This window comes from Anas acuta, chromosome 6, assembly GCF_963932015.1.
Source record: "Anas acuta chromosome 6, bAnaAcu1.1, whole genome shotgun sequence".
Classification (NCBI taxonomy): Eukaryota; Metazoa; Chordata; class Aves; order Anseriformes; family Anatidae; genus Anas; species Anas acuta.
The window spans coordinates 26,180,125-26,205,053 of record NC_088984.1 but is presented as its reverse complement, the minus strand read 5'-3'; the positions used below and the strand labels follow the sequence as shown (position 1 = coordinate 26,205,053).

General features: G+C 41.9%; 1 protein-coding gene across 5 annotated transcripts in view; it reads right to left on the bottom strand.

The window, feature by feature from the left end:
• The window catches only part of PARD3B (par-3 family cell polarity regulator beta), a 399,577-nt gene extending 375,086 nt beyond the window's left edge, over window positions 1-24,491 (bottom strand). For 3 of the 5 annotated variants that reach the window (XM_068685927.1, XM_068685928.1, XM_068685931.1), the window contains exon 1: window positions 24,039-24,489. In XM_068685927.1, the coding sequence (XP_068542028.1) occupies window positions 24,039-24,158 (120 nt within the window). In that variant the 5' untranslated portion in view covers window positions 24,159-24,489. Of the gene's footprint in view, window positions 1-24,038 lie in introns of all 5 variants that reach the window. The other 2 variants (XM_068685930.1, XM_068685929.1) reach the window with 2 other exon arrangements.
• Between the last annotated feature and the right edge of the window lie 438 nt (window positions 24,492-24,929).

Here is a 24,929-nt window from a genome sequence, read left to right as displayed (position 1 = left end):
AGAAACTAACGTGCACATACAGCCTCAAGACAGGCTTCAGAAATGAGAAAGAACACTGCTGAGGTGCAACATGCAGTCTCAGTGATTCTACTTACTGTATCTGTATCTTCAATCCCTTCTTTCCTGACAAGTCTTATTAGATCACTGTTCTCAGAAGTGAAGTGCAATAGATGCAGCATCCTGACTAGCGAGTTCCTGATCACTAGTTTGGATGTTCCCCTAGTGAAGAAGTTCCTGAGAAGTACATACATCCCACTCCCTGTTTATTTATGGCCATTCTATGACTTTTGGCCATCAGTGGACAAGGGATAATTAAGGAAATTCCATTGCAGGTACAGATGTGAATCGATTTGATTAGACTTTTTTAAAAAATCATTAATAGGCAGCAGTCAAAACAACAGAATTCACAACACACAAGAACCCTAATAATACCGAAAGGTCAGCTCATCATGCTGCAACCAACTTCACTGGTGAACTCACAGGATGTTTTTCCTGTTCTGATCCACCTACCTTCCACAGTTCAATTTCAATTCTGACATGTACTGGTTTTGGCTGGGACAGAGCTAGTTTTCTTCTTAGTTGCTATGTTTTGGATTTTTAACGTAAACAGTGTTGGCAACTCATAAATGTTTTAGCTATTGCTGAAAAACATTTACACAGAGTCAAATTCTTTTCTGCTTCTCACACTGCTTCACCAGTGGGCAAGCACAAGATGCTTGGGAGGGGACAAGGACAGCTGATCCCAAGTGCCTAAAGGAATATTTCATGCCACGTGACATGGTGCACAGCAAAAAAAGCTGGGGGAAAGGAAGAGATGGTTAGAGTTGCACACACAGCTGTTGCTTTACCTCTTAAATTGAGAAAACCCACTGTTTGAGGTAACAACAGTTTTAACCTTCCACTTCTCTTCCCCATTACAACTAGGGGGGAGTAAGCAGCTGTGTGGGGTTTAGCAGCCTGCCAGGGTTAAACCACAACCTTTTTACCCCCCCGTACTTGTTTGATGGTTAGGTATTTGTACAGTACAGCACGGCTGAATGACAACCACCTAATTAGGTATATGGAGCATCTCTATTTGTAACATGTCTGTTCTATCAGGAATTTACCCCTAACTACAGTTATTTCATTTTGCACTGAAACCACCTATTTGTGAAATAACTTGTTTTTTTCCCCACTCTACGTATCAGGTGCTCAAAAATCTGAAATTTAACTAGAAAATGCATGTTTTTATCTCTGCAAAGTGATTAAATGCAGTCAACTATTATAGCTCGGTGGTTTATTTTTAAGCCCATGGTTTAACTATTTTTTCTGTAACCACAAAATTCCTAAGATCAAAAGGGGGAGAAGAAATGTATCTCTGTGCAGCAAGCAAGCAGGTTAACTTTGATCAAATAATTTACTTAATGCTGAAACCTTGTGAAAGAGCACTGCTTGACCCTACCAATAAACCTACAAAGTAAAAAGATTCTCTCAAACTGGAATGCGTCAGTAGCTACAGATGTTCCTGCTGAACCTTTAAACAAACAGGAAAAATATTCATACATATTAACACTAAAACAGCATACTTGAAAATCACCTCTCTTAATTAGATGAACTTCTGTGGCTAATATTTTTGTCTGAAGATACATTAAAACCTGTTATACATATTATGCCACTTGGAGAGTCCTATGCACAGAATAAAGCTGATATGAAAGTAAAACAAAAAAAACAAAGAGCTGATTGGAATATTTTGCTTTTGCTGTTTGCTTCTACTTGTGATTCTGTAGCTGCACCAACCCAGATGTGCCTTTGAAAGAGAAACAAAGAAAAAAAAAAAGGAGTGTAAAAGCTGTATTGTCCCAGTAGAATGCAGCAAGTTGGCAAGAAACAAGCTCAAGACAAACAGCCACCCTAAATTCCATCACGCTTAACAAAAATCCTAATCTTTTTACTTTGGGCCACAACAAATACAGTAATTTTGTGTTTTTGTCAAAGGCCCTATAAAGAGAAAGTGAAGTCCCTAGATCAGTCCGAAGGAACAGAAGACACCATTCCTCAGCCAGCCTTCGGATCAAGTGCGGCTTCAGGAGCCACATCTTTAAAAGAAAGAAACAACAAATCTCACCAAAACACTAGAACAGAACAAGATGCATATGGTCTCCTTAGCAGAAAAAAATAAAATAAAACACTGTTTGGGTGCTGGTCCCCCCACGGCGGCTCAGACCCACACTGTGTGAAGGCACTGTGACCTTCTGGGCACAAGGACCCCCCCGCCACAGCAACTGCCCGACTGCAGACTGAGCACATGCTGCTTCGTAACCCAGTTTCACATCCGTATTTCTATTAACTTAACAGGAAAGCATCCCTGAGAGTTAGAAAACGGAAACTACGGAGGCAGAGAGAACATTGATTTTGACAGACTTGTCTGATGAAACAAACAGTTACTGCTAGTAGCAGTTTCCTCCTAGATAGAGGGAATTCACTCTGCACAGTAACAGATGTAACAATGCCTCGGACCAGCAAAATGCTCCCCCTTTCCAAAGAAATCTTGGAGCCAGAGAACATTTTTTGTTCTTGGAATGAACTCCAAACGCCACCGCATGCAGGACACAGTGTTTATTACAAAACTAAAATCTATGTATCAATGTCATCGGTTTCTTTCCTCCCAGACAACTTCAAAGAAACAAACAACAACAAAAAACAGGGACTGAATAAATTAAAGCAGCTAAAGCCTCCCCCCCCAACCCAACAAAAAAAAAAAAAAACCTACTCCCCACTTCTACAAGGACACTTTGCAGCAATTAAATGCACCTGGCAGAGCACATGCTCTTAAGCAGAAGAGCTCTCATGCATGTGCTCTGCAGAGGACAAAGGTCTGCAGCCTCCAGAAATGCTGTCCAGATTAACAAATCAAAGGGATGATCTGAATTCCCAGGTACCAATAAAACTGTATTTGAAACTTATCTCATTAATTAGCTTTAATTCTGGATGTTCTGCACAATAGCCCTTCCTTCTATAGGAGCAATTACTGAGCAGCTTATTACGCACCATAGGACATTTCTTCTGCAAAAGCAGAGTTTTTCCACCTCGCATGTTCTCATACCTGCTTTGCTAAGCACTGCCTTCCAGAACTGCAGTATTCAGCGTGCACGTGTTCTACTTAAAATAGGGTGGAGAGGAAATCCACTACTGAAAAGTCAATTGGCTTGAAATCCATTCAAGTAAATTTGCAGCATATTTGCTCCCAAATGCTCTCAATGTTAGCAGGGTCATTTAAGGAAAAAATATATATATATTTTTTTTTTTGAAATGGTGCCAAAAATCCTAATAGCATAAGTGTAAATAACTTAACTTAAAGGTTATATGCAGTGTGGTAAGGTAAGATATGGAATATCTAAATATTTAAAGGAAAACCATGAACAGGTTACCTGGTATATTCCTACCAACACTTCCCAAATGAATATTGAACAGTTACACTAACACACATTTTACCTTAGGGCTGCAAGTCATGTTTGTGTTTAACATCAAGCCACTTAAAAGCTATTTATCATCATTTCCTTTATGTGTGGTAGAACACTTTAGGAATTACTATGCAAATATTTACCAAATGATAAATTAAAGCCAGGTCACATGAATGCACAAGTATGCTGTAGGCAGAAGTGACATAAATTAAAAATAAAAAAAAAAGTGGTTTTGATGTTCACATTGCAACAGAATCCTAACTGAACTGTTGCCACCTAATGCAGCACCTTCAGCCTTCATGAACTTTGAGATAATTTCAAGAATTTTTACATGCATTTGTTTTTGGTCAAGAACGAACAGATTCAAGTGAAAGACCAATCCTTCTATCATTAAGGCAAACCTATTTATGTATTTTTAAATACGCATTTTTAAGACATCAAAAACTTGGAGGACCATCTTGATTCCTTTTTCCTCCCTATGAATTCAAGTAGGAAAGTGGCAGTCCATTTCTCTGAAAACTTCATTTTCAGTTAATGTCAATGAGAGAGAGAAGGGTACTACCATTTAATCATTTTTACACTGCATAGTGCAATGTGATCTATCGCCTCCCAACACATAAGTACTTTATGATTTCTATAAGCAGTCCAAGGCTACACGATGCATCAGCATCCACAGCCAACTAACATCAAGCATTAGTGGTCAGCTCTGCAAGCTGTGGTTTGAGAGTGACAAGAAGTATGAGCTTGGTCACAGCCTCAGACTTATCTCTAACTCCTTCCCAAAACTTAGCACTAAGTTAGAACAGCCTCTAGCACTTTGTTCGCTTACCACCACCATCACCTCCTAACAAGCCTGAAGCATCTCTTCTATTCAGGCAGCGTTTCATCCCTCAGCAGTTAGGCTACCACCACCAGTAGTAGCAGAGGTGGGGTTTCAGCTTTGTGGGAATACAAAGGCAGAGTTCACAAAATCATCAGTTGATCGGGACGTAAAGATTTGCATAATACATACTGAATTTGCTGACTGCTAAATACTCCTCCATCACAGCAGAGGGATTTCTCAAGAATGACCCAGAGCTGAACAGCGGGCAGATGTCAGCAGCAACAGAACAGACAGGCACTTGAAGCTGGGTATGCAACATAAGAGAAGCAACAATAAAAACGTATCACGCCTCCTCCTCTCTCACAGAAAAAGAACCGAGTCTAATTCATACATGTGAGGACAGCTGAAATGGTAGAAATACATAATTTCTCTAGCAATAGTATCTGTTGCAGACATGACATCTTAAAAAAAAAAAAAAAAAAAAAAGCAAACACAAGAAGCTGATATAGAAAGCCAAGACTAACAGCTTTCTGCACAGGAGATTAAGTCTACTCCAGACATTTACAGAATTCAGCACACCCTAATGTTGACCAGACCCAAATAAGCCCCCTGAATGAAGGCCAATTGAGTATACATTATGACTTCTTTTCACAAACTTCCAGAAAAAAAAAAAAAAAAAAAAGCAACATTTGGGTCTCACTGCTCAGGAAACTGCCAAAGTTTGTATTACAGCAAAACAGAATAATTTACAAACCCATGTTTCCAGGTCTCCCTGTTGAAAATAAACTCATACTTGGAATTAATTACTTCATTTTCATAGCTCTATAGTTCTCCTGAATAAAATTAAATGAGACATCTGTAATAATTTCTAGTTAGAAGTTCAGAAGTGGTAGAAACCTTCAAGATAAACACGTCACAAAAGAGTGAGATGGTAAGAAATAGATGCCTCACATATTCCGTAGGAATTTTTGCTTTCAAGAAAACCAAATCCGCTTGCACTAGAAGTGAAAATGCTGTAAGATGCTAGCGAGAAGATAAAACTTCTTCATATTGCTCTACCAGGTGACGGGATACGCACTCTCTCATGTCAGTGACATTCAGGATCTACACAGACTGACTTCAAAGCCACAAATTAAAGCGGGGAGGGAAGGGAAAGGACAGAAGGTAGCCTGCTCAGAAAGAAACTGCTTTTAAGCATCTGGCAATGAAACAAGGCAAAATTCTTCAGTTTTAATGGTAGATTTAGTGGGGCTGACTAACAAGCTCTCAACTCTCCTGCCAAAACTTAACTTCACCTCCCTTCCCACAGCATTCCCAGACAGGACAGGCATTTTCACTTCAGCTGATACAGCTACATACATGCAGCCTGAAACTAATCTACCATAAGCCACAAAGACACTGAGTACACAAGAAAGTAAAAAACACAGTACTGCCAGCATCATCACTTTTAACAGCACTGACATCCCTTAGCTCCCTGCTCGGGAGGGCAGACCCACCTCACAACCATAACGCCCGTGGAACAGAGCAAAGCTTCCCCTCTGAGCTCCCCTTTCTGCAGGAGGAGACCACCTGAACTACATGGGCAAGTGCTTCTGGGCTGGCAGGCTGCACCACACACCTGCAACACATGGAAATACACAGCTGAAGTAAAAGCACCACCACCTGCTTTGCTAGGGCCTCTTAAAATGAGTTTTCACCTAATAATCACTTACCCAGTCTTTGACCAATTGCCTCAACAAAATTAAAGGGATACTAGATTACCACATACTACTGAGCGTGGTATCATCCTAATAACCAGAGCAGCCACCTATCTAAAATTCCCCCTTAGCAGGCCTCCCCTGTTAATCACATCCAACAGAGAGCCTGTACCAAACTGTCCCTTCGTCACTTACAATTTGTTCTGACAGCATACATGTATCTGCACACGAGGAACATACAGGACTGGACAATCCCTAAATCAGTACATTTTTGAAAAAAAGCAAGAAGTTACCTGCAAACAAACAAGAAGAACCATCTTTTCATGAGGATTCAATACACCTCAACTCCAAAAAAAAAAAAAGAAGCTCTCACAAGATCAATATGCTTTTTAGCACAGGTGTTTATTGTAAAAGGATATGCTTAATCTGTTTGTGCTTGTTTTATTTTATCTGCCCTGATTTCAACACAGGAAATGAAATTAGAGATCATGGGAAATAAAGTCATTCTAAATAATACACCCATGATTCTTTGTTTCCAGATGCACTACACACATTGATTTTCAGAGAGGTTAGGGATTTTTTCACAAAAGAAGAGGTTTTACTCCTAAAAGAAATCAATTAAGCATTCAAACATGAGCTGAACCAAAGACATTCCTACAAAACAACGCTGTTTACCCTGTCTTTTAGAAGATCTGCCTTTAGACGATACCAGAGGAAGCTATTCCAAGTAAGCTCCCAATGAAAGGCCCCATTTTATGTATTTTCCCCCATATACATTAACATTTTGTCCAGATTCATTCACTTCATCTTTCAAGACTATTTTTGAGAACTGCACCCACACACACACCCTTTTTCTTTATATCATCATTGGATGTGATATTGCCAAAGGATGGAATCACAGAGTAGTAAGGCAGTCACGGAAAAATTAGATTTTTACTTAAGGTCACTTTAAGTATCCAATTTTAAAAGCTTCCCTTCTTGAAGGTGCTAAATACCTGACATCAAAATGGAGACTAATCACACTGCGTAAGCACAGAAACAGATACAACAGGACACCTTGGTCACTAAGGTTGGGCTTTACACCTCAGCCAGCCTGAGGTTTTTGTGAAGTCTGCTCAGGCTGTCTGCTGGCTCTTCAGGATCAGAGTGGAAAAAGCAAAGCAAATGAAGACAAACAAACAATTCATGCATGAGGTCTGCGGAACACCACAGACCATTAACAGAAGAACTGTTACACATCTGGGAAAGGGCAGAAAAGCCTTCCCTTGCTTTTCTTTGAAGTCAAAAGGGAACACTGAGTGAAGACAGATACAGCGTACAACCAGAAGGCGTAGCTTCTTTTTAGCTTTTGGAATGCAGCCAACACAGCACCAGCACAGCACTGGAAGGTATATTTAACATGCTGAATGGTCATTATGCTGAATAGTCACTCAAGGTACTGCAATATTTCTAGATCTTTAGCTATCTTTACCTGATAATTATTTGAGAAATTAATAGGACTACATGCCACTACAACTACGCATCAAAACACAACAGCATGAGATGAGCACGGTCTGATAACCACTCCTGTCTTCTCCTCCTGTCTTCTGCAGCACACCACCGTACACAAAGCTTTATCTTAGATGGATGAAACTCAACTGTTTCTCGGTCTTTTTCTTCCTCTTTCCTTCTCTGAGTCTTTTTTGGTTACAATAAATAAACTCCTTTTTTACTGAGAAGACAGGAAAACATGCGTTTCAAAAGCCTAATAGCCACCTCCTTACAGCAAGCCAAACTTAAACATCAGCAAGGTTCCAGCTCAGGCAGTCTCTCAAGGTAAAGATGATTCCTTGTTCTTTAGCCATCTTTAAATGAATATGCTTTGATAAATCAATAGGGCTACGTACCAACAAATGGAAAGTCTTTATTTCTTACAAGGAAGGAAAGGTAGTTATTCTTCTCACCTAGTGAACTCCACTATCCCTAGAGAGCAGGAAGAAGAGAAAGTTAGTTTATCCTGACGGATGAATACTTAAGGAGGAGGGGGAAGAGACATTTCCCTGAGAAGAAAAACAAAAATAAAAAAAAATACAGAGATCCCTAGCACAGAATCCCCAATAGTCCAATGGTCAGAGCACAGCTATATAAATCCAACCTCTCAAAAAGAAGAGCATTCTGATTTTATACTGAATCTGAGTAACAGCTAGTCTCTAAGTATGGCTTGCTACCTCCATACTGTCCGAACACTGAATAAAATACGATTTAGCGAAGACATTACAGGGCTGAGGGATCACCAAACCCACACCTTTCCACTGCCTTCCAACATTTGACACTTATGGAACATACTTCAGCGAAAAACAAGTATGCAAAACCAGAACAGGCAAAGATCTTTGGAGACATGCATTTAGGCAGAGGTCCACACAGACTGCAGGACTAAGAACTACAACAAAAAAGCTCCTTAAAGTCTCAGCTAAAACTGAAGTGCACCGTGTGCCAGGCTTTGAATTAAAGACAGCCTGCCAGAATGTAAATAAGAAATGTAAACAGATATTCAGTTATAAACTAATACCTTTCGGCTCATTGAGCCCCTTAGACTAAGTTGCTTCAACAAGCTAAAAACACAAAAGACTCACCCCTAAAAAAAGCTGACACCACAGCTCCAAAACAAAACATCTCTAAGTAAAACCACAACATTTTAAGCGCATACTTTAACTTCTGTATCCCAAGTTCTCCATGTCAAGTATTAGCTAAACTACTCCAAGTGCTATTATTATGCCAATAAGCTACACCTCCACAGGCACCTGAACAATAATTAAATAGCATTTGGTCTGGCTTTTTGTTTCTTTGAAGAAAATACCAGAGGGTGGAGGGACCCCAATCATTTCTTAAAATCCAACTTAAAGTGAGCACACAAAACTTGAAAGCTACTCGTTCAAACTACCAGCCATTTCTGACACAGAAATAAAATAAAACAAAATAAAATAGCCTATTAAGAAAATAAGAAAGACATGCGTACAGATCTACTGTATTTCAAAAGTGAAGTTCAGGTTAAGTGAGTGAAAAACAATGTTGATATTTAGCCAACTAAAACTGAAGATACCTTAAATTCAAACCACTCAATACAGCTACAGAAACGAGAACTCAGGGCTGGCTGTAAATTCACACAGCTGAGCTGGTTGCTAACTCTACACTGAGGTATACCAGATCCTAAACAAAAAAACTGATAAAGGGCTCAGCAGCTACAGAAAGAGCAGCCACCACTTCAGTCCTGCATCTAGATACTATCTAAGATAAATTTATTTACAACTGTTTGGCTTTACTTTGGTGAAGTGATTAATGTATTTGCAGCTGACACAGGACTGCTTATCGGGGTGACTGGAGTTTCAGACGTGTGATTGAGCAATAGCAGACTCCAAACTCCCATGCCACAGAATACAAATTCTGGTAAGACAATGCAGAGCAGGTATGACTAAATCCCCTAACTCCTTGTAATGTAAACTGGGCTTTAGATAAAGCTCAAGCAAGGAAAAAGCAGCAGTAAATTACAGAAGTATATCCATACTTCCACGTGAGAAGCCAGTATGTATATTGGTGGGGGGGCTTTTTTCTTCCCCTGATACGGAAATATTTCACCTATTTCCCAGAAAGCAGGAGGGTGGCACTGCGGCAGCACAGACCTACATACTGCACAAAACAGACATTGGGGAGTGGGGGTTAGGGCCTGACTGACCTTCCTGCTCCAAAATACAGCCATTAGGGACGATGTCAGGCCCCAGTGCTGGAAAGCTGCTGAGACAGCTATGGTAGCTTTAAAAACCAGAAGCATTAGAAGTATTTGAAGATGCAAGCTGGGTCCCTGTGAGGCAGAAGTTCATCTGTTCATTACACAAAAAAAGATAAAAGAAGTGGGGGAGGTGAAGTAGCAGAACTTAGAATTGCTTGTGCAGAAATAAAGGATTCTCAGCCATACAGGTGTTGGAACAAGGTCTGTACTAAATGAAGCTGTTACCTGCCAGTTTGTTGTCATTTGAAATGCTAAATTAACCAGCCTCCCCTCTCCCTTTACTTCTCAGTAGCAAAAATGACTGACTGAAGAATGTTTTCATGGCACAAAGGACAGGCAAGCACTGCCAAATTCTGAAAAGATTAGTCAGCTTTACTGGTTCTGGCTAGCATTTGAAAAAAAATGTGCAGGAATTTCAAAGAGTAATAAAAATATCTAGCAGCATAACATTACGCAGTGGGAATTATTACATAATCTCTCTTATAATTTTGTTATGTTACTAGTTAATGGGTTTTAGGTTATGTTTTTTGAGATGCAGAAAACACACTGTGAATAGACTAAACCGCCTCTATCTGAAAGGGTATTGGCGGAGCTGGGTGATGGTACCAGATGAAACTCAAACAAAGACAACTCTCTCATTCTTGAGATCAACTTCCATCTTCACCTGAGTGAAATACAGGATATCCCAGAATTAACACGTCATCAAAATCTTAAGCCATAAAGGAAGTGGATATTGGCTAGGTAGAAGACAACAAAGAACAGAATGAGGTTATTCATTCTTTCATAGGAACGCAATACTGCTTGTGTACAGAAGCGTTATTCCCTTCCCTTATCCTGAAGTGCAAAAAGGCATCCTTTCTCCCTCAAATACCTGCAGGAAAACAGAACCACAAAGGAGTTGGGATGGGACATCTTTAGAGATTTACAAGGAAAGAGAAGAAGGAAGGCCTTTCCAATGGTAGTGAAAAGACTTTCAGCTCGAACATGAAGAACGACACATATCCCAGTTACTGTTCTGCGAATCCTTTCTCCACCCTTCTGACCAGGATGGCCTTTCCTGAGCTGGGCTGGGGAGCGTGCACACAAAACCTTCCTTACACAGTTTTAGCCCAGCCAATACAACCCCACAAAGAGAAACTTCAAATGACAACAGCCTGTAAAAAAACTTGATCAAATGCTCTATTTGCACATACATCACAACTGTGTTGAGATGAACACGAACAGCTTTGGCTGCATTATTAGAGGTATTTCTTACACTACGCACATCCTTAACAGAGTTAGGCTCCAAAACATAAAAGCAATACTAGAAGTCTGAAAATTCATTAATTTTTAGCAAGATTACAGCATTATTTAACAATCTAATTATTAAATTGTGGTCTGTATCTTTGAGCATTAACCCACCGTTGTTTAAAACTTTATATAATGTGCTTCACATTCATAGCTTAATAACAAAATCTAGCTTTTGTTCTTCTTCACAATTTTAAGAAATCCCTTTCCTCATGCTTCCTAGAACTCATTTTTCCCCCAGACTGCAGATTTTGTTTTACTAAACAGTATAAAACTTGCAGTGTGCGAGATGTTTCAGAATTGAAGCAACATTTAAAGAATGCTAATAGTCCACTACGACCTATTTCTAAACAATTCCTGTATACAACGTGTTACGTGGAGCTGAGACCTGCACTCTCGAGTCGGCTATGAACACTAACATCCCAGATTTTGCTATACCATCAAGTTGGGGTTTATTGCTCTAAAATCCCCATTGATAAGCCAAACAGTTAATCTGTACACACACAATGCATAAAAGGGAACATTTCAAACCAGAAAAATGGAAGACACTTATAATCACCACAGCATTCACATTTGAATGACAGCTAAACATAAAGACACATCAAGCATTCAGCCATCTGGAAAGAAGCTGGTATTTTTTCATATTGTCTATTCTCAAACCTTTAAGACAAGAGTCAGAGGTTGACCAAGACTTCCATTTAGCGAGATGCTCTTTTCATATCCACAGCCATTAATAAACCGCATTATGAACAATAAGCCAGACCTCTCCACTTCCCTCGAATGCAAAAGATGGTTCTGTCATACCAAGATAAACAATGTGTGTATGCTGCCAGATGTACGTTACAGATGAAACATCTGAAGTTACCAAAACAGACCTACCTAGTTGTCCTAGTCTCTTTGAATATTGCTTATTTAATAAAACAAATACAGCAATGAATATACATTGTTCCTCCAGACAAGAAATGATAGGTTGGCAACACAGGCAACTGCAAAATCCATGCTATATAAAACATATATTTAAAAATAACCAGTGGGTCTTCAGTCTATATTCATAGCTAAGTGGTAGAGTTAAATGCTGCTGCAGAAAAAAATAAAAAAAAACTACAAGATATCAGAGACTGGAATGAGGAGATCAAGAAGACGTAGTCCAACGTTAGCAATACATTTTTCAATGCTACATGAAAGGTGCAATAGTAAAAGGCACACTGCAAGTACAAAAGCAAATCACCCACTCTTTTCAGTGTCTGACTTGATGCAATTACTCCCCCCAAACTGACAAAATTAATTTAGATGGGAGCTGGCCTAAACCAACATGTTTCCAGACTCAGGGATTAAAGGGTCAACACTGGTATACTCCCATCTGATCTACCTCATATCAAGTACAAGTACATGAAAAGGATAACAGTTTAAAGCAATTCTGTTCTCTTGACAGTTTTGGAAAAAAAATAGTGGATTATAAAAAAAAGTAATTATGAGGGGAAAAAAACTCAGAAGCAATATACTTAAAATGCACAGTCCATGAGTGTTTTTTTCAAGCATTTCCAAGCTATGTCGAGTATTTTAAGCAAAAATTAATTCTGAACGTTGTTATTTGGAAAGCCAGTGGAGTGCTTTTTATGAGAGTTTTTCAAGTAAAGTTAGTGTCTCCCACCAGTCAGCAGCTGAATGAGAGCCATTCAAATTACTGTTCCTGAAAAAAATAAATACAGAAGACTTCTTTGGGTTTTCGAATGCTAGTCTTCTTACCTAACACAGAAGAGCTGTCACTGATACTGACAGGATAGACCTCAATGCTAGAATCTCCTCCCTGTTCCTAAAAGGGGATCTCTTCCTTTTTACTGCCATCTAAACAAACCCTGACTTACAAATACTACTACAAACACGCTGGTCCTTCTCCATGCACAGTGGCAAAATGTCAATGAACTTTCCGCTTTTCTTGCCCAACACAACCATTTCAGGTTTCCAACTCCTTAGGGAGTTTTCATTTTCTATATTATAATGCCAGGAACTCCTGAAACAGTTGTTCAGAATACATTCAGCACAAGCAGCAGAGGAAAATTAATTGTGACTTGGCAGCAGTTGGGTTTTTCACATGAGCATAATTGTGTGGGAGCTGAGCATGTTAACTCCCTTCAGTCCTTGAAAAATCTCAGCCGGTCTTTCTACCCCATGCAAGACCTGGGTAAATTCAACTCAAGCAAGCAGTCTCCCTCCCAGTCTCCTGGTTTTGGGGCAGTTAAAGAGCAGGTTGAGGTACCAGAAGCAGAAGAGGACAGCCAGGTTTCCAACATCAGCAAAAAAACACTGTCATATTTGTTAAAAAGGTGCATACAGGAAACAGACTGACTAAACAAGCACAGTACCCAACTTCTGGAAAATATGCTGATAATGTGATTTGATGTCAGCATACTGCTGTAACCTGTCCGACAGGACAGAAAGGTAATGGGTTGGATCCAGAGGGGGATACAAAGATAACTTCTGTAGAAAATCTCAGCAGAGTGAGTAACCTAAAGAACATGCAATTGAAGTCAATCAGTCAAAGCAAAGCATGACATGTTTCTGGCAGATTAAAACAAACCAGGTATTTCCTCAAGTTTAGAAAAATAGCTTGTAAAAGTAATCCAATAGATTGTTGACAACCCCTCACAGTACTTACTTATTTTATTAGCAAGAAAAATTATACGTTACCAAAAATCATTATTAGAGCCAATAACTTTTTAACTCAACACAAGAGGTTTGGAGTTAAACTGCATTTTCATAAAGAGTTCACATTTGATTGATGCAATAATGTATTTGTCTCTTTTTCCTGCAGGCTTAAACAATTACTGACATTTTTTTCCCAGGCAAGCCCTCTGGAGACTTTACTGAGCGAAAAAAACCTTCTGCATCACTTCTGGGTTCCATACAGGCTTTCATCTGGACTAACTCACAGTTCAAGACAAAGGAGGATAACTGATAAGAAAGAACTTCATTAAAGTAACTTAAGCAGTGAATGCAAGACAGGAAGGTTATTTTAAAACCAGAAGCTTAAAAAAATGTACATGAGATTTAGTATGTTCATCCAAGTTACTACAGATATGACAGAGGCTAGAAGATCAGCAGAGGAAGTTACCCACTTGTCTACTAACTACTTTAACACATTTTTTCCAAAAAATAAAATGCCCATGTTTCTCAATTAAGTCTGAAATTACTATTTTCACCCCAGCCCTCAAAGCTGATGTCACTACCTTAGCTCTCATCCTCCTTTGGACAGCGGTTGCAACAGGGCTTTTAAATAAAGACCTTATCCCTTTTTCATTTTTCTCTCTCCCAACTCCCCTATCTTACTATCCTGCCTCAGATAATTTTGATTTCATCCTGGACAGCAACCAAGAAACAGTTTTCATTACATAGCTGCATAGGCTTTCCTACCCATAAAAAAAAAAAAAAAAAAACACGACCAAGGTTAAACTGCTGTAAAACTGCAACCTCACCTTAATCAGATTTGTGGATCCCCCAAGTTACTTCTACTTTTAAAACTAAATGCAGCCATAAATAGCATTGTTTATTGCTTCCTCTACTTCAGCACTACTATACTCCTGTTCTCTCTTCACGGTGTTTAGCATCTAGGAGAAAGACAACAAGAAACCCAAGATCAGAGAATCCTCAATCCAAATCCTTATTGAACAGGATAAGAATTTTAAAAAGCCTTATAGAGAGCCTTATGTTAGGCTTACGTTAAAGCTAGTAGAGAGAATTTAAATAGCTGCTCAGCCAGGAATCCACAGGAAAGATTCTGCAGCTGACCTCCAGGCAGGAATTGCAGGGTTAGCCACCATATGCTAATATGCCAAAATATGGCTAATATGATAAAATATGGCTGAGGAAGTTTCTTATCCAGGTGACATGCTGCCTTCCTTACTCCTAGAACCCACCACTTCCAAAAGGCCTGCATCAAAAGCAGTCGACAGCCAACACTCCCACTAACAGCAAAATCTTCAAGTTGGCAGTCTGGTCCTACTTTTGGCTTGTGCTCAGAAACAAAAAAAGTAGGCAGCAGAGAACATCGGTGCAAAGCTTTGTAACACACAAAGTATTATTGAGCCAATTCCTCACTAAGTTAGTAGCATCACGTAGCAGTCCAGACATCTTTTCACTCAGCCACCTTCTGGAGCAGCTTAAGATCATCTCTTTGCTTACTGGAAGGACAGAACCCCATTAATGCTAAGTTTCAGGGAACTGCAAAAACACTACTTAATCCCCACTGCTACCTTTCACAGGTAAGCAGAAAGCATAAATCCATACCCATATTAAAAGAAATAATCCTCAACTGTAGGACAGTCTACAAATGGGTGCTCAAGATCCACTCCAGAGTTTGGACACCGGACAAATCCAACATGTACAGGGTTAATTCATCAGGATGAATGACAGGATCATGGACATCAGAAAACATGGTTTAGTCCTCTTCAGTGATCCAAAGAGAGACAGGCTGGATTCTGACTCCTTTGGAGCTGGAACTGTTCTCAGTTGACCTGTATACTGACGGCCTTCAAAGAAACAGGACATGATCATATAACAAAATCTTCTCTCTTCACAGAGAATGTGTGACTTGGATATATTTGATAATGAAGATCAGCTCAGATGTTGACGCACTGAAGAGAACAAAACAACGTTCTCTGTAACAACCTGAAGGTCTTACAAGAATTTAAAAAAGAGCGATGAAGAGAGAAGCTGTTCAGCTTCTGGACCGAAAGCCACACGGTTTTCCAAGAACTAAAGTCTTGAAGCTTCTCTGGATGCATCAAATTCTGTTTTAGACTAAATGTTCTATGTAGCTCTGTCGAGTGAGAAATTATTGCATTTGTAAAAAGGAAAATAATTGGGTGATCTTTTAGCATGCACCCTCCAGTAACTAGTGTTTTGTCGGGAATCTGGAAAGCATTCCATCAGATAAGCTGCACTGCAAAACCTTTTGGCTCACTGGAGCCTCACCTCTAAAGGCAAACCCAAGCCAGAAAAAAAAAAGTCCAAACAGCAAGCTGTCAGCCTCTACCTGTCAGATCGAACTCCACGTGCCTACAGCCATCCATCTTCCTTCCCGTGTACCACTCAGATAAACAGGATCCTTATTACAGGCTGTAGTTTTCTTTTCTATAGATACAGCAATCAAAGAAAAGCCTCGCCACAGTGAGGCCTCCTACTTCAGTACCTGCTGCCAAAGCACACCCACGAAACCAGAGAAGAGCGTGGCTGAACCTCCCGACTCCTGAGCACCCCCAAGAGCAAGTCGAAGCACGGGAGGAGTGCTATGGCACCTGCCACAACAAAGCGAAGACATGACTCTGAAGGGAGATACCGGTGGCACAAAAATTACAGGTTTACACTAGATAGTGAGACAAATTTGGATGACAGATTAAAACATTGCAATGGTTCATTTAATGGAGGTATCTATAGCACAATCAGTAGGCATGAGAAAAATAATTTATAGAAACAAGCCTTACATATTTCTTCTTTAAAGTAAGGGTAACGATCCAAAGAAGTCCTATCCAGTGCAATCAGTAATTTCACATAACAGGAAGTTTGCTGTACGTGGAAGTTTTTGAAGCAATGCTGTAGAAGAAATAAATTACTGATGATACATCTCACACAACTACCCCAACACCACGTGAGGAGAACAAACACCACTTTTATTAGGGGAGATGCTAGGTAACATACTACATTCTTCTTTCCATAAGGTCTTGTGTCAAGCCCATTTTCTAAAACCTTTTCATGAAGCAGCTTGCTCAGTTTACCTACATATTTAGGGCACTATCTGGTCAGTGGCATCTACAAGTTTGTTTCTATCAAAGAGATCACTCACAGGAACCCATCACAGCTGTTAGCCAGCTCCCCAACATCAAATGGGTGTATCTTTATTAAAACTCAGGAGTGAAATATAAAAATACAAAGCAGAACCTGTTTTCAACAATACTAAGCTCAAGCCCGTTAGCATCATCCCATTTGTTACGGAACAAACACAGGCATCCTAATAGGGAACTGGAGGGATTTCAATAATGAAGCAATAAGCCTTCATGCCTAGGAATGCTGCAGTTATGACATTGGTGTCATTAAGAAAGCCTGAAGAATGTCATGCTCAATGGGGGAGGAAATCGCTGCTTCAGCGGCAGGACGCGAGACTGCACAGTGTGGTGCAACCCAAGTGACCCCACACCGAACAGCTGAGGAGGAAAGCACAGTCACATAACATGAAGCATAAAAACTATAAAGATAAAAAGATAACAACTATATCTATTACAAAAAATAGATTTTTTTTAAAAAAAGAAAACACGAACAGAACACAACCCCCTGTTTTCAAATACTTTGAAAAAACTAAAGCAGCATTTTATGCAGCGAGCAAAAGCATCTCTCAGTTGTGTCCTATGCCAGAAGGGAATTTTTTGAACATTAAACCATCATACTGCATGCTGCTTCCCGAGCTGGAAATAAATAGATGAAAAACACCATTTGGGGTTTGAAATTCTTCACAATCGTACAAGAGCACGCAGAGCTTGTGTTCCCGTGGGCAGAGGAACAGGAATCAGCCACTACCGAGAACTTTGTACTGCTCTTCGACAGCTCCTTCCGTGACTGTTTGCACACCCAGTTATTAGAAAGTCTTTGCTGTCTCAAATGAGAACTGAAGGGTACTCAGAACTTGATAAATATGTTCCAGGAAACAAAAATGAAAACCCTGTACTATCGTGTACATTGATGCCTGACCTGCAATATTTCCATGATCAGCTATTCTCAGTTTGCCTACCGAATTTCCACCAGCTTTATCCAGCTCTACCCTTCAACCAAGCTTTTCCCTTGAAGCCCATTAACATCATTAACATCAGGTAACAATGTTCAGCCAAAAGCACAGGTTGCTGGCAGTAGTCTGCTTTGTAAAAAAAAAAAAAAAAAAAAAAAAGAGAGAGAGAGATATACAACAATTAATTTTTCAAGTTACATAAGTACATAAAGCCCTGTAAGACGTTTTGCATAAGTCTGACTTCCAGTCCAACAACAGTTTTTGTTTGGATTATAAACACCTGTTCAAAAGAGAAAAGGAGACTGGAAACCTACCAAAAACTCATTACATCGACACTAGTAGCTATGAAACAGTACAGAAGCAGACTTCATAGCATTTTATGCAGAAGTGATAGAAAAGCAGGCACTTTTAACTCTCCATTTTTCAGGATCACTATACAAATTCAACTCACTTCAGACCAAAGAGAAAAGCACTGTCAGCAGCTTGTATACAGTTCTGCCTTCTAGATCTTTCTCACAGAAACCACCCCTATGGCCCCCTGCTACCAAACCTTGCCACGTAAACCCACTACAGCCTCACAGCACATACGTAACATGCACATGTAAAACACATACAATTCATGTGTGCAAGGTATTCAACAATAAACCCTCAACTTGCTTCTCACAGCATAAAGTATTTATACAGCTTGAAGGACAAGCATGCTTCTTAACAGAGCTTCTCTGACAACTTATCAGAACTACACGTGTGGAGGAACTGAACTACTGAACTCATGATTTCTCAGCTTGTAAATCCAGAGGACAAAGAGAAATTAACAGTCTAGGAAAACAATTGCTTTAATAACAACTTTAAAAGCAAGTTCTAACTAAAGAGCATCTCTGTTCCTATGAAACCGCCCCTTCGGAAATACACAAATACCCACTGTGAAACTTCTCATTTGAACTATGCCTTAATTAGAAGGCTTTGTACAACCACCACATTGACTGCACAGCCCACGAACATGCTGATTTGAGGAAACTAGTGCCCTTGGTTTCACCTGGCCCCTTGGAACTACTTTAACAACTCGACCTAATTTGGTGTGCCAAAAAAAAAAAAAAAAAGAGAGAGAGAAAAAAAACACAATCATGCTAGGACAATGAAATCACCAAGAGAGGAAAAGCCAAGGAAAAAAAAATGTGGTAAGTGTATCTCCTGCATGATTAAAGAGAGTTACAAGTTACCAATAGAACTGAAACAAAAACTCTTTAAGAAACTCACAAATTCCGCCACTTTGAAGCTATTTCCAGCATCAATGAAGTATCACCAGTATGATTAAGCCAATAACAATTTGTTTCATATAAACACTTTCTGAGATACTTTGTCTCTTTCCCTTCTTTTCCAGTTACATGAGTCAGTTGCCCATGAACTCATACAACTTCTATACTGCTTTTTTAGCATGCTGTCATAGTGGCCGAACCTGAAAGGTGAATGCAGAAGTGATAATGAACTGCATCAGTTTCCAAGACAACTTAAAAATTTGCTACCATACTGTATCTTATATAGAAATACTTAGGCAAATGTGGCAATGAATGGTTAAGAATATTCCTTAGTGAAAGTACTTAAACCAGAGCTTACTTTACCCATCGTTTTGGTAAAACTAAGATTAGGGACTTACGGGACTTACTCCATTAGAGCATAAGATAAGAAACTTGCTAAAATGAACCAGGACAGAAAAGAGAGAAAAGAAAAAATAAAAAAAAGAAAAGGACCTGGTTCATGACAACAGTGCCACAGAAATCCAGTTGTATGACTCTCTCTTTAGGAAGGACTAAGTATTCATGATTTGCACAAAACACAAAAGCCTTCCTAACAATGGACTTCTTTCAAAATTTCCCTGCTATACTTGGTATCTTCTGAAGAAATCTGTTATGTTTTTTCAAACATTTTTTGTAAGCATAAAATTTTGAGTCAAGACTTGTTTCCCTCTCCCTCTCCCCCCACTGTTTTCAGGGGAACTGAAGAACATTTTACTGCTCCTTCTGCTTGCTGGCTGATTTACAACAGCAAGACATAATTCTAGAAAACTACCATGTTGTGGGGCAGACAAGACTGGAAAGAAGGGGAAAGATCTATTTTTTCAGTCAGAATTAGAATCTGATACAGACAGTCGAGCTGCAGCTTTAGCCCTCTCAATGCCTCTCACCTGGGGAAGGTGGCCAGTACAACCCAGCAGCCTGCTGTTCTCCCTCCCATCAGAAATACACCCGACTCGAATCAGCTTGGCCACTACTGTTCCTGCTTCCCACTCAGTCCAACCACCAATTCCATTACCATTCCATATACCATTACCATTGCAGAACCACCTGCTGGCTTTTGTACCTTCTGACCAGTGGAAATGCACACTGCAGTGCCCATCACAACTGGGGACCGAGTCCAGGTGAGACAGCCCAACTCACACGTGCTCGTCTGTGTCAGCAGTCCCAACAGGAGGCCCTCAGACACCGAAAATGACCCACTCGAGAATTGAACTGCAGCTTAATCTGCACATCGTAAGCTGTATGTAAATGGAAAATTGCAGCATTTATTAACTTTTTACATGTTTCCCTGTCCCACCCATTCAACTGGCTTCTAAGAACAGACCTCCAACAGCCACAGCAGTCACGCCAAGCAAGCCTCTAGGTAAGCACCAAACACGAGGACATTCCTGGGCAGGCGATAACCACCACTCCTCCATCCCCAGCTCCTCCAGAGGGATAAAGAACATCTGGACCAGCGAGCTTTGTTGTTGTTGCTGCTGTTAGACATTTCTCCACGGACTCCAAGTTTCACTGCAGGCTAAACAGAAGTCCTTGTGAATGTCACTTCCCAGGCTCAGGGCCATTCTCTTTGGGCACTTTCTGTACCAACAGCTGTTAGAGCTCTCTTTTAACACGCCGCCGGAGCGAGCATCTCCAGCTGAACCAAGGGCCTCACTACAAGGCTGGCAGCTCAAGTACTGTCCCCTGCTTTGGGGAGTGGGGTCTCAGAGGGGAGAAGCACGAGCGCAATGCTGCATTTAGCCTTGGAAGCACCACGGAGTTGCTGTTAACAGGACCGCACAGACCCAGAAAACACAAGAGCTTCAGACCTGACCCAAAATCTCTTTCTCCCTCTCATCCATATACTCAGGGAAAAACAGAAGACAAAAGGTCTCTCAAATCACTGAAAAACAATGGAGGAGGCACCTTGCTTTGCATCCAAGGGCTGTGCCTCTCAGCCCCAGAGCAGCCGACACACCGCACCTCCTGCCGTGCGCAGCACCTCCACTCTTACTCACGCAAAGAATCCTAAATACAGATAACAAGTGAACGCTCCCCAAGGCACCAAAATACCAAGTTACAAGAAACAGTAAAGGACTAAAGGCTGACAACAAGGAATCAGTTCTACTGAGTGAATCTACCTGCCAGCAGGAAGCCTTATCACACATGTTACCGAACAGAAAAAGCAGATCCTGACTCACAGAATTCCATCAAACTTCACTTCACTGATACACAAATAACTTTCTGAGATGCCAGTCACTTATCTGAAAATTTATTAACAGTTCTCGCAAAGAAGCTGATTAACAAAACATTTGTTTAACCACCCAAGACAATTCACATCACAGAATCCCAGAGCACAGGATTCTCATAGCTGACACTGTCACACGGACAGTGGGTCCCAGCAACAGGCAGGTATTTGAACCTGTGGTGGTTGGACCAGATGGTCTTGAAGGTCTTTTTCAACCTTAATAATTCTTTGAACACTCCAGAAAGTCATGTCTGCCCACTCAGCACTACAACAAACAGTGCTCCTGACAATTCAATGCTAATCTCCCAAAAAAATAATCCCAGTCTGATTCTTCAGCTGAAGCCACAGCCCTGTATTTTGATGTTTTAATGACAGTACTCCAGCTTTCATGACCAATCCTCACCAATGCAGCCCAGCCAAGAAACCAAAACAAATGTGCAGAGAAAACGCAGCAGGCTGCAATAAGCGACTGCCTGCAGAGTTCTCAGCTATTTACCAAAAGTGTCATGGAAATGTGAGACTTGGCCATTTGTTGCATCAACTTTCCCCTCATTACAAATGTAGGCTTAAAGAGTCACTAAGTACTGTAAACCACTAAAAATTTTGCTAGTATTACATGCAACAGAAGCCCAAATATCTTACACTATACATGAATTAATATTCTAATCTCACATCTTCCCCTTTACCAGACACTAGAAATCCATCAAATGACTGCTCTGTAATGGCAAAACTCTGCTTCCAGAAGAACCCTTGAATTACAAAGCTTCTCACACATGTTTTTGGGGTATTTGACAGTGTTGTAACTAAGAAAAAATTCCCAAAGCTTGTATCCTAGCTACCTTTTCATTTTCCATTCTGCAACTATCAAAGATGTTCCTTGCATCAATTTTCCTGCCTTCCCCAAATACTTGGGCACTTTAACAATAACATTTTCCACTTTGTTTTTTAGAAGTTGTTAACACTTCAGAAAAAAGTTACATAAAGCACACTTAATGTGCCAACAGCAACAGCAGTATTCTGCCACAGGAAGTATTCCAAACATTCTAAATATTTTGAAAAGAAAAACAAATATTCAGTTATCTTTCACATAAACCTGTTTATGCACTCACACCACACAACAGATTTTAGTTGTTGATTATCTTGAAATAATCCCATTCTCTATGGCTGTCTATGTTTATGTAAAAAAAAAAAAAAAAAGTTAATTTTAAAACAAGCTAGAAAAAAAATGGCAAGACAGCCAATCCCTCCATGTTAGATTGGACAGAAACACTCCACAAGGTAATAAAATGAACTGCTTGTGACTTCTGTACTGCTTGTGACTTCTGTGACTTCTGATCTACTTATCCAACCCCAAATTTTCTCCTCTGGAAAGAGCACCAACTCCAAATACGTTTGACAAGATGAAATTTGTCTCCATATCTTTGTGGCTAATTCCACTGCAGACCATGTAAACTGAAAAGCAATTAATCAAAGCCCTGAAAACAAACTTTGTAAATTTCCTTCAATCAAGAGGGAGGTAGGGTCCACAAGTCATCAAACTTTAAGTGACCTGAATAAAAACCTGTTTGGTATTTTTCAGGTCCTCAGGTTGCTTCTGCCCTCCTTGCCTCTTTACTGGCTCTTGTGCAACCTGTGAACACCATTCCCCAGCGTGACCAGCCATTTCTGAACAAACTGGCCCGCAGCCCGTACTGGGTCCATCTATGATGCAGAGTAGGGAACTGAGGGCTTCCATCAGGATAAAGCCTGGAAGTTTCATTTGGAAAGACGAGAAATACAAGGTCAGAAAGGTGAACCCTCTCTTACTTTGCTACAGAGAAGGCCAGATGTTTCAGACCTCACACCACCTGAATGAGGCATAGAAGATGAATGCTTAGCATAAAAATCATTATCTGGAACTATCACCTGATAGCAAACTGGGTACAAAACCTTAAGACGCGTTACAGGACAATTAGTTTTGCATAGGTCTGGTGTTTATCTGAACCTCTCTCTGGCTATTGGGACTTTTGCCCTATAAGCTGCTTCCTGAGCCCTCTAGAACAGGCAGGGCCTGACCCAAAAGGCAGAGACCCCGTCAGTCCTCCCTGAAGGAGCCTGAAGAAAAAGCGAGGCGGGAAGGAAAGGTGTATGATGTATTTAGACAAAAGCCTCTCAGGTCACCTTCTGGCTACCATCACCCCCCAGACTAACTCCAGGGTCATCACAAGTACGGGCTGAAACCAAGTTTTACACGTCCAAGTTCTCCGCTACCAACGCACTTGGCCGTGCTGAGCCCCATCCTTGAGAGGACACAACTTGGCAATTTCGGGGCTCTGAACCACGCGTCGGTGCAAAAGGTCGCGCTGCCTGCCGGCCAGCACAGCACCAAGAAACCTAAAGGCGTTCTGCAGTTAGCACACACACGCAACATTTGATCGGGAAAACGTTTTGTATATAAAAACATGTCCCTCGTGCCCTAAGTGCGCCAAGGCCGGTTAAGCAGGACACTCGCTGGGGAGCCCTATGAGGGTGGCCACGGCCCCGGAGCCACCCCCGGAGCCCCCCCAGGTGCGGGTGCCGGCTGTGGCGCCTTGCTCCCGGCGCGGATCCCGGCTGCCAGCTCCGTGCCGGGGCAGCAGGGACGCGCTGGGAGCGGAGTGCGCGGCCTCGCCAGGCCTCCGCCAGGCCCCGGCAGTGCCGATCCGAGCCGTGCCGAGCCGCCCCCGGCCGCTGCCCCCCGCCGCCCCGTCCTCACCTTCTCCTGCGCGCGGCGGTAGCGCTGCAGGGCCTGCTGCGTGAGGTCGCGCACGCGGAGCTGCCCGTCCTTGCAGGGCACCACGATGCCGGTCCGCCCGAAGCACACGGTCACTTTCATCTCAGCGCGCCGCCATGCCCTGCCCGGCCCGGCCCCGCTCCGCTCCGCTCCCCGGCACGGCCCGGCCCGGCCCGCCGCAGGTGCCGCCGCCCGGCCCCGGCCCCGGCCCTGGCCCTGTCCCTGTCCCCGGCCCCGGCCCCGGCCCCGTCCCGCTGCGCGTCCCCGCGGCGGGGGCGTGCCGGCAGGTGCGCGCCGAGCCCCGCGGCCGCGCGCGGGCAGCGCCGGGAGCGAGGCCGCGGCCGCCGGGCTCCTTCCGCCAAGGCGCCGCGGGACGGGACCAGAGGGGACCGGGGGGACGGGACCGGCGGGGACCGGAGGGCCGGGACAGGGCAGGAGGCGCCGCCCGCCCGCCGCCGTCCCCGCCCCGCCGTGCGCCGGCAGCGGAACGGGCCCGGGGAGGCCGCGGCGCTGAGCGGCTCCCCCGGCACCTCGGGACCCGGCCGGGCCGGGGCACAGCGCGGGGAAGGAGCCCGGCACGGCGGGGTCTGTGGGATCTGTGCCTGTGCCTGCACGTGGGAGTGCAGAGATGTGCCTCCGGTGTGCTCTGAGGCAGGAGTTACTGCTTTTGTAGAGTGAAGAGGCAATGCAGAAGAAGAGGAATGCTCTGCTTCTTCAGGGGAAAAAAAAAAAATAAAAAATCAGTGAGGCAATGCAGCAGGCCAGAAACAAGCCAGGCTGGGGAAATAGTGGAAATAATCCCCAAAAGAAAAAAAAAAAAAAAGGCAAGGGGTAAAGGGGAGGCATGGTGCAGCTCAGAACGGTTCTGCCAGC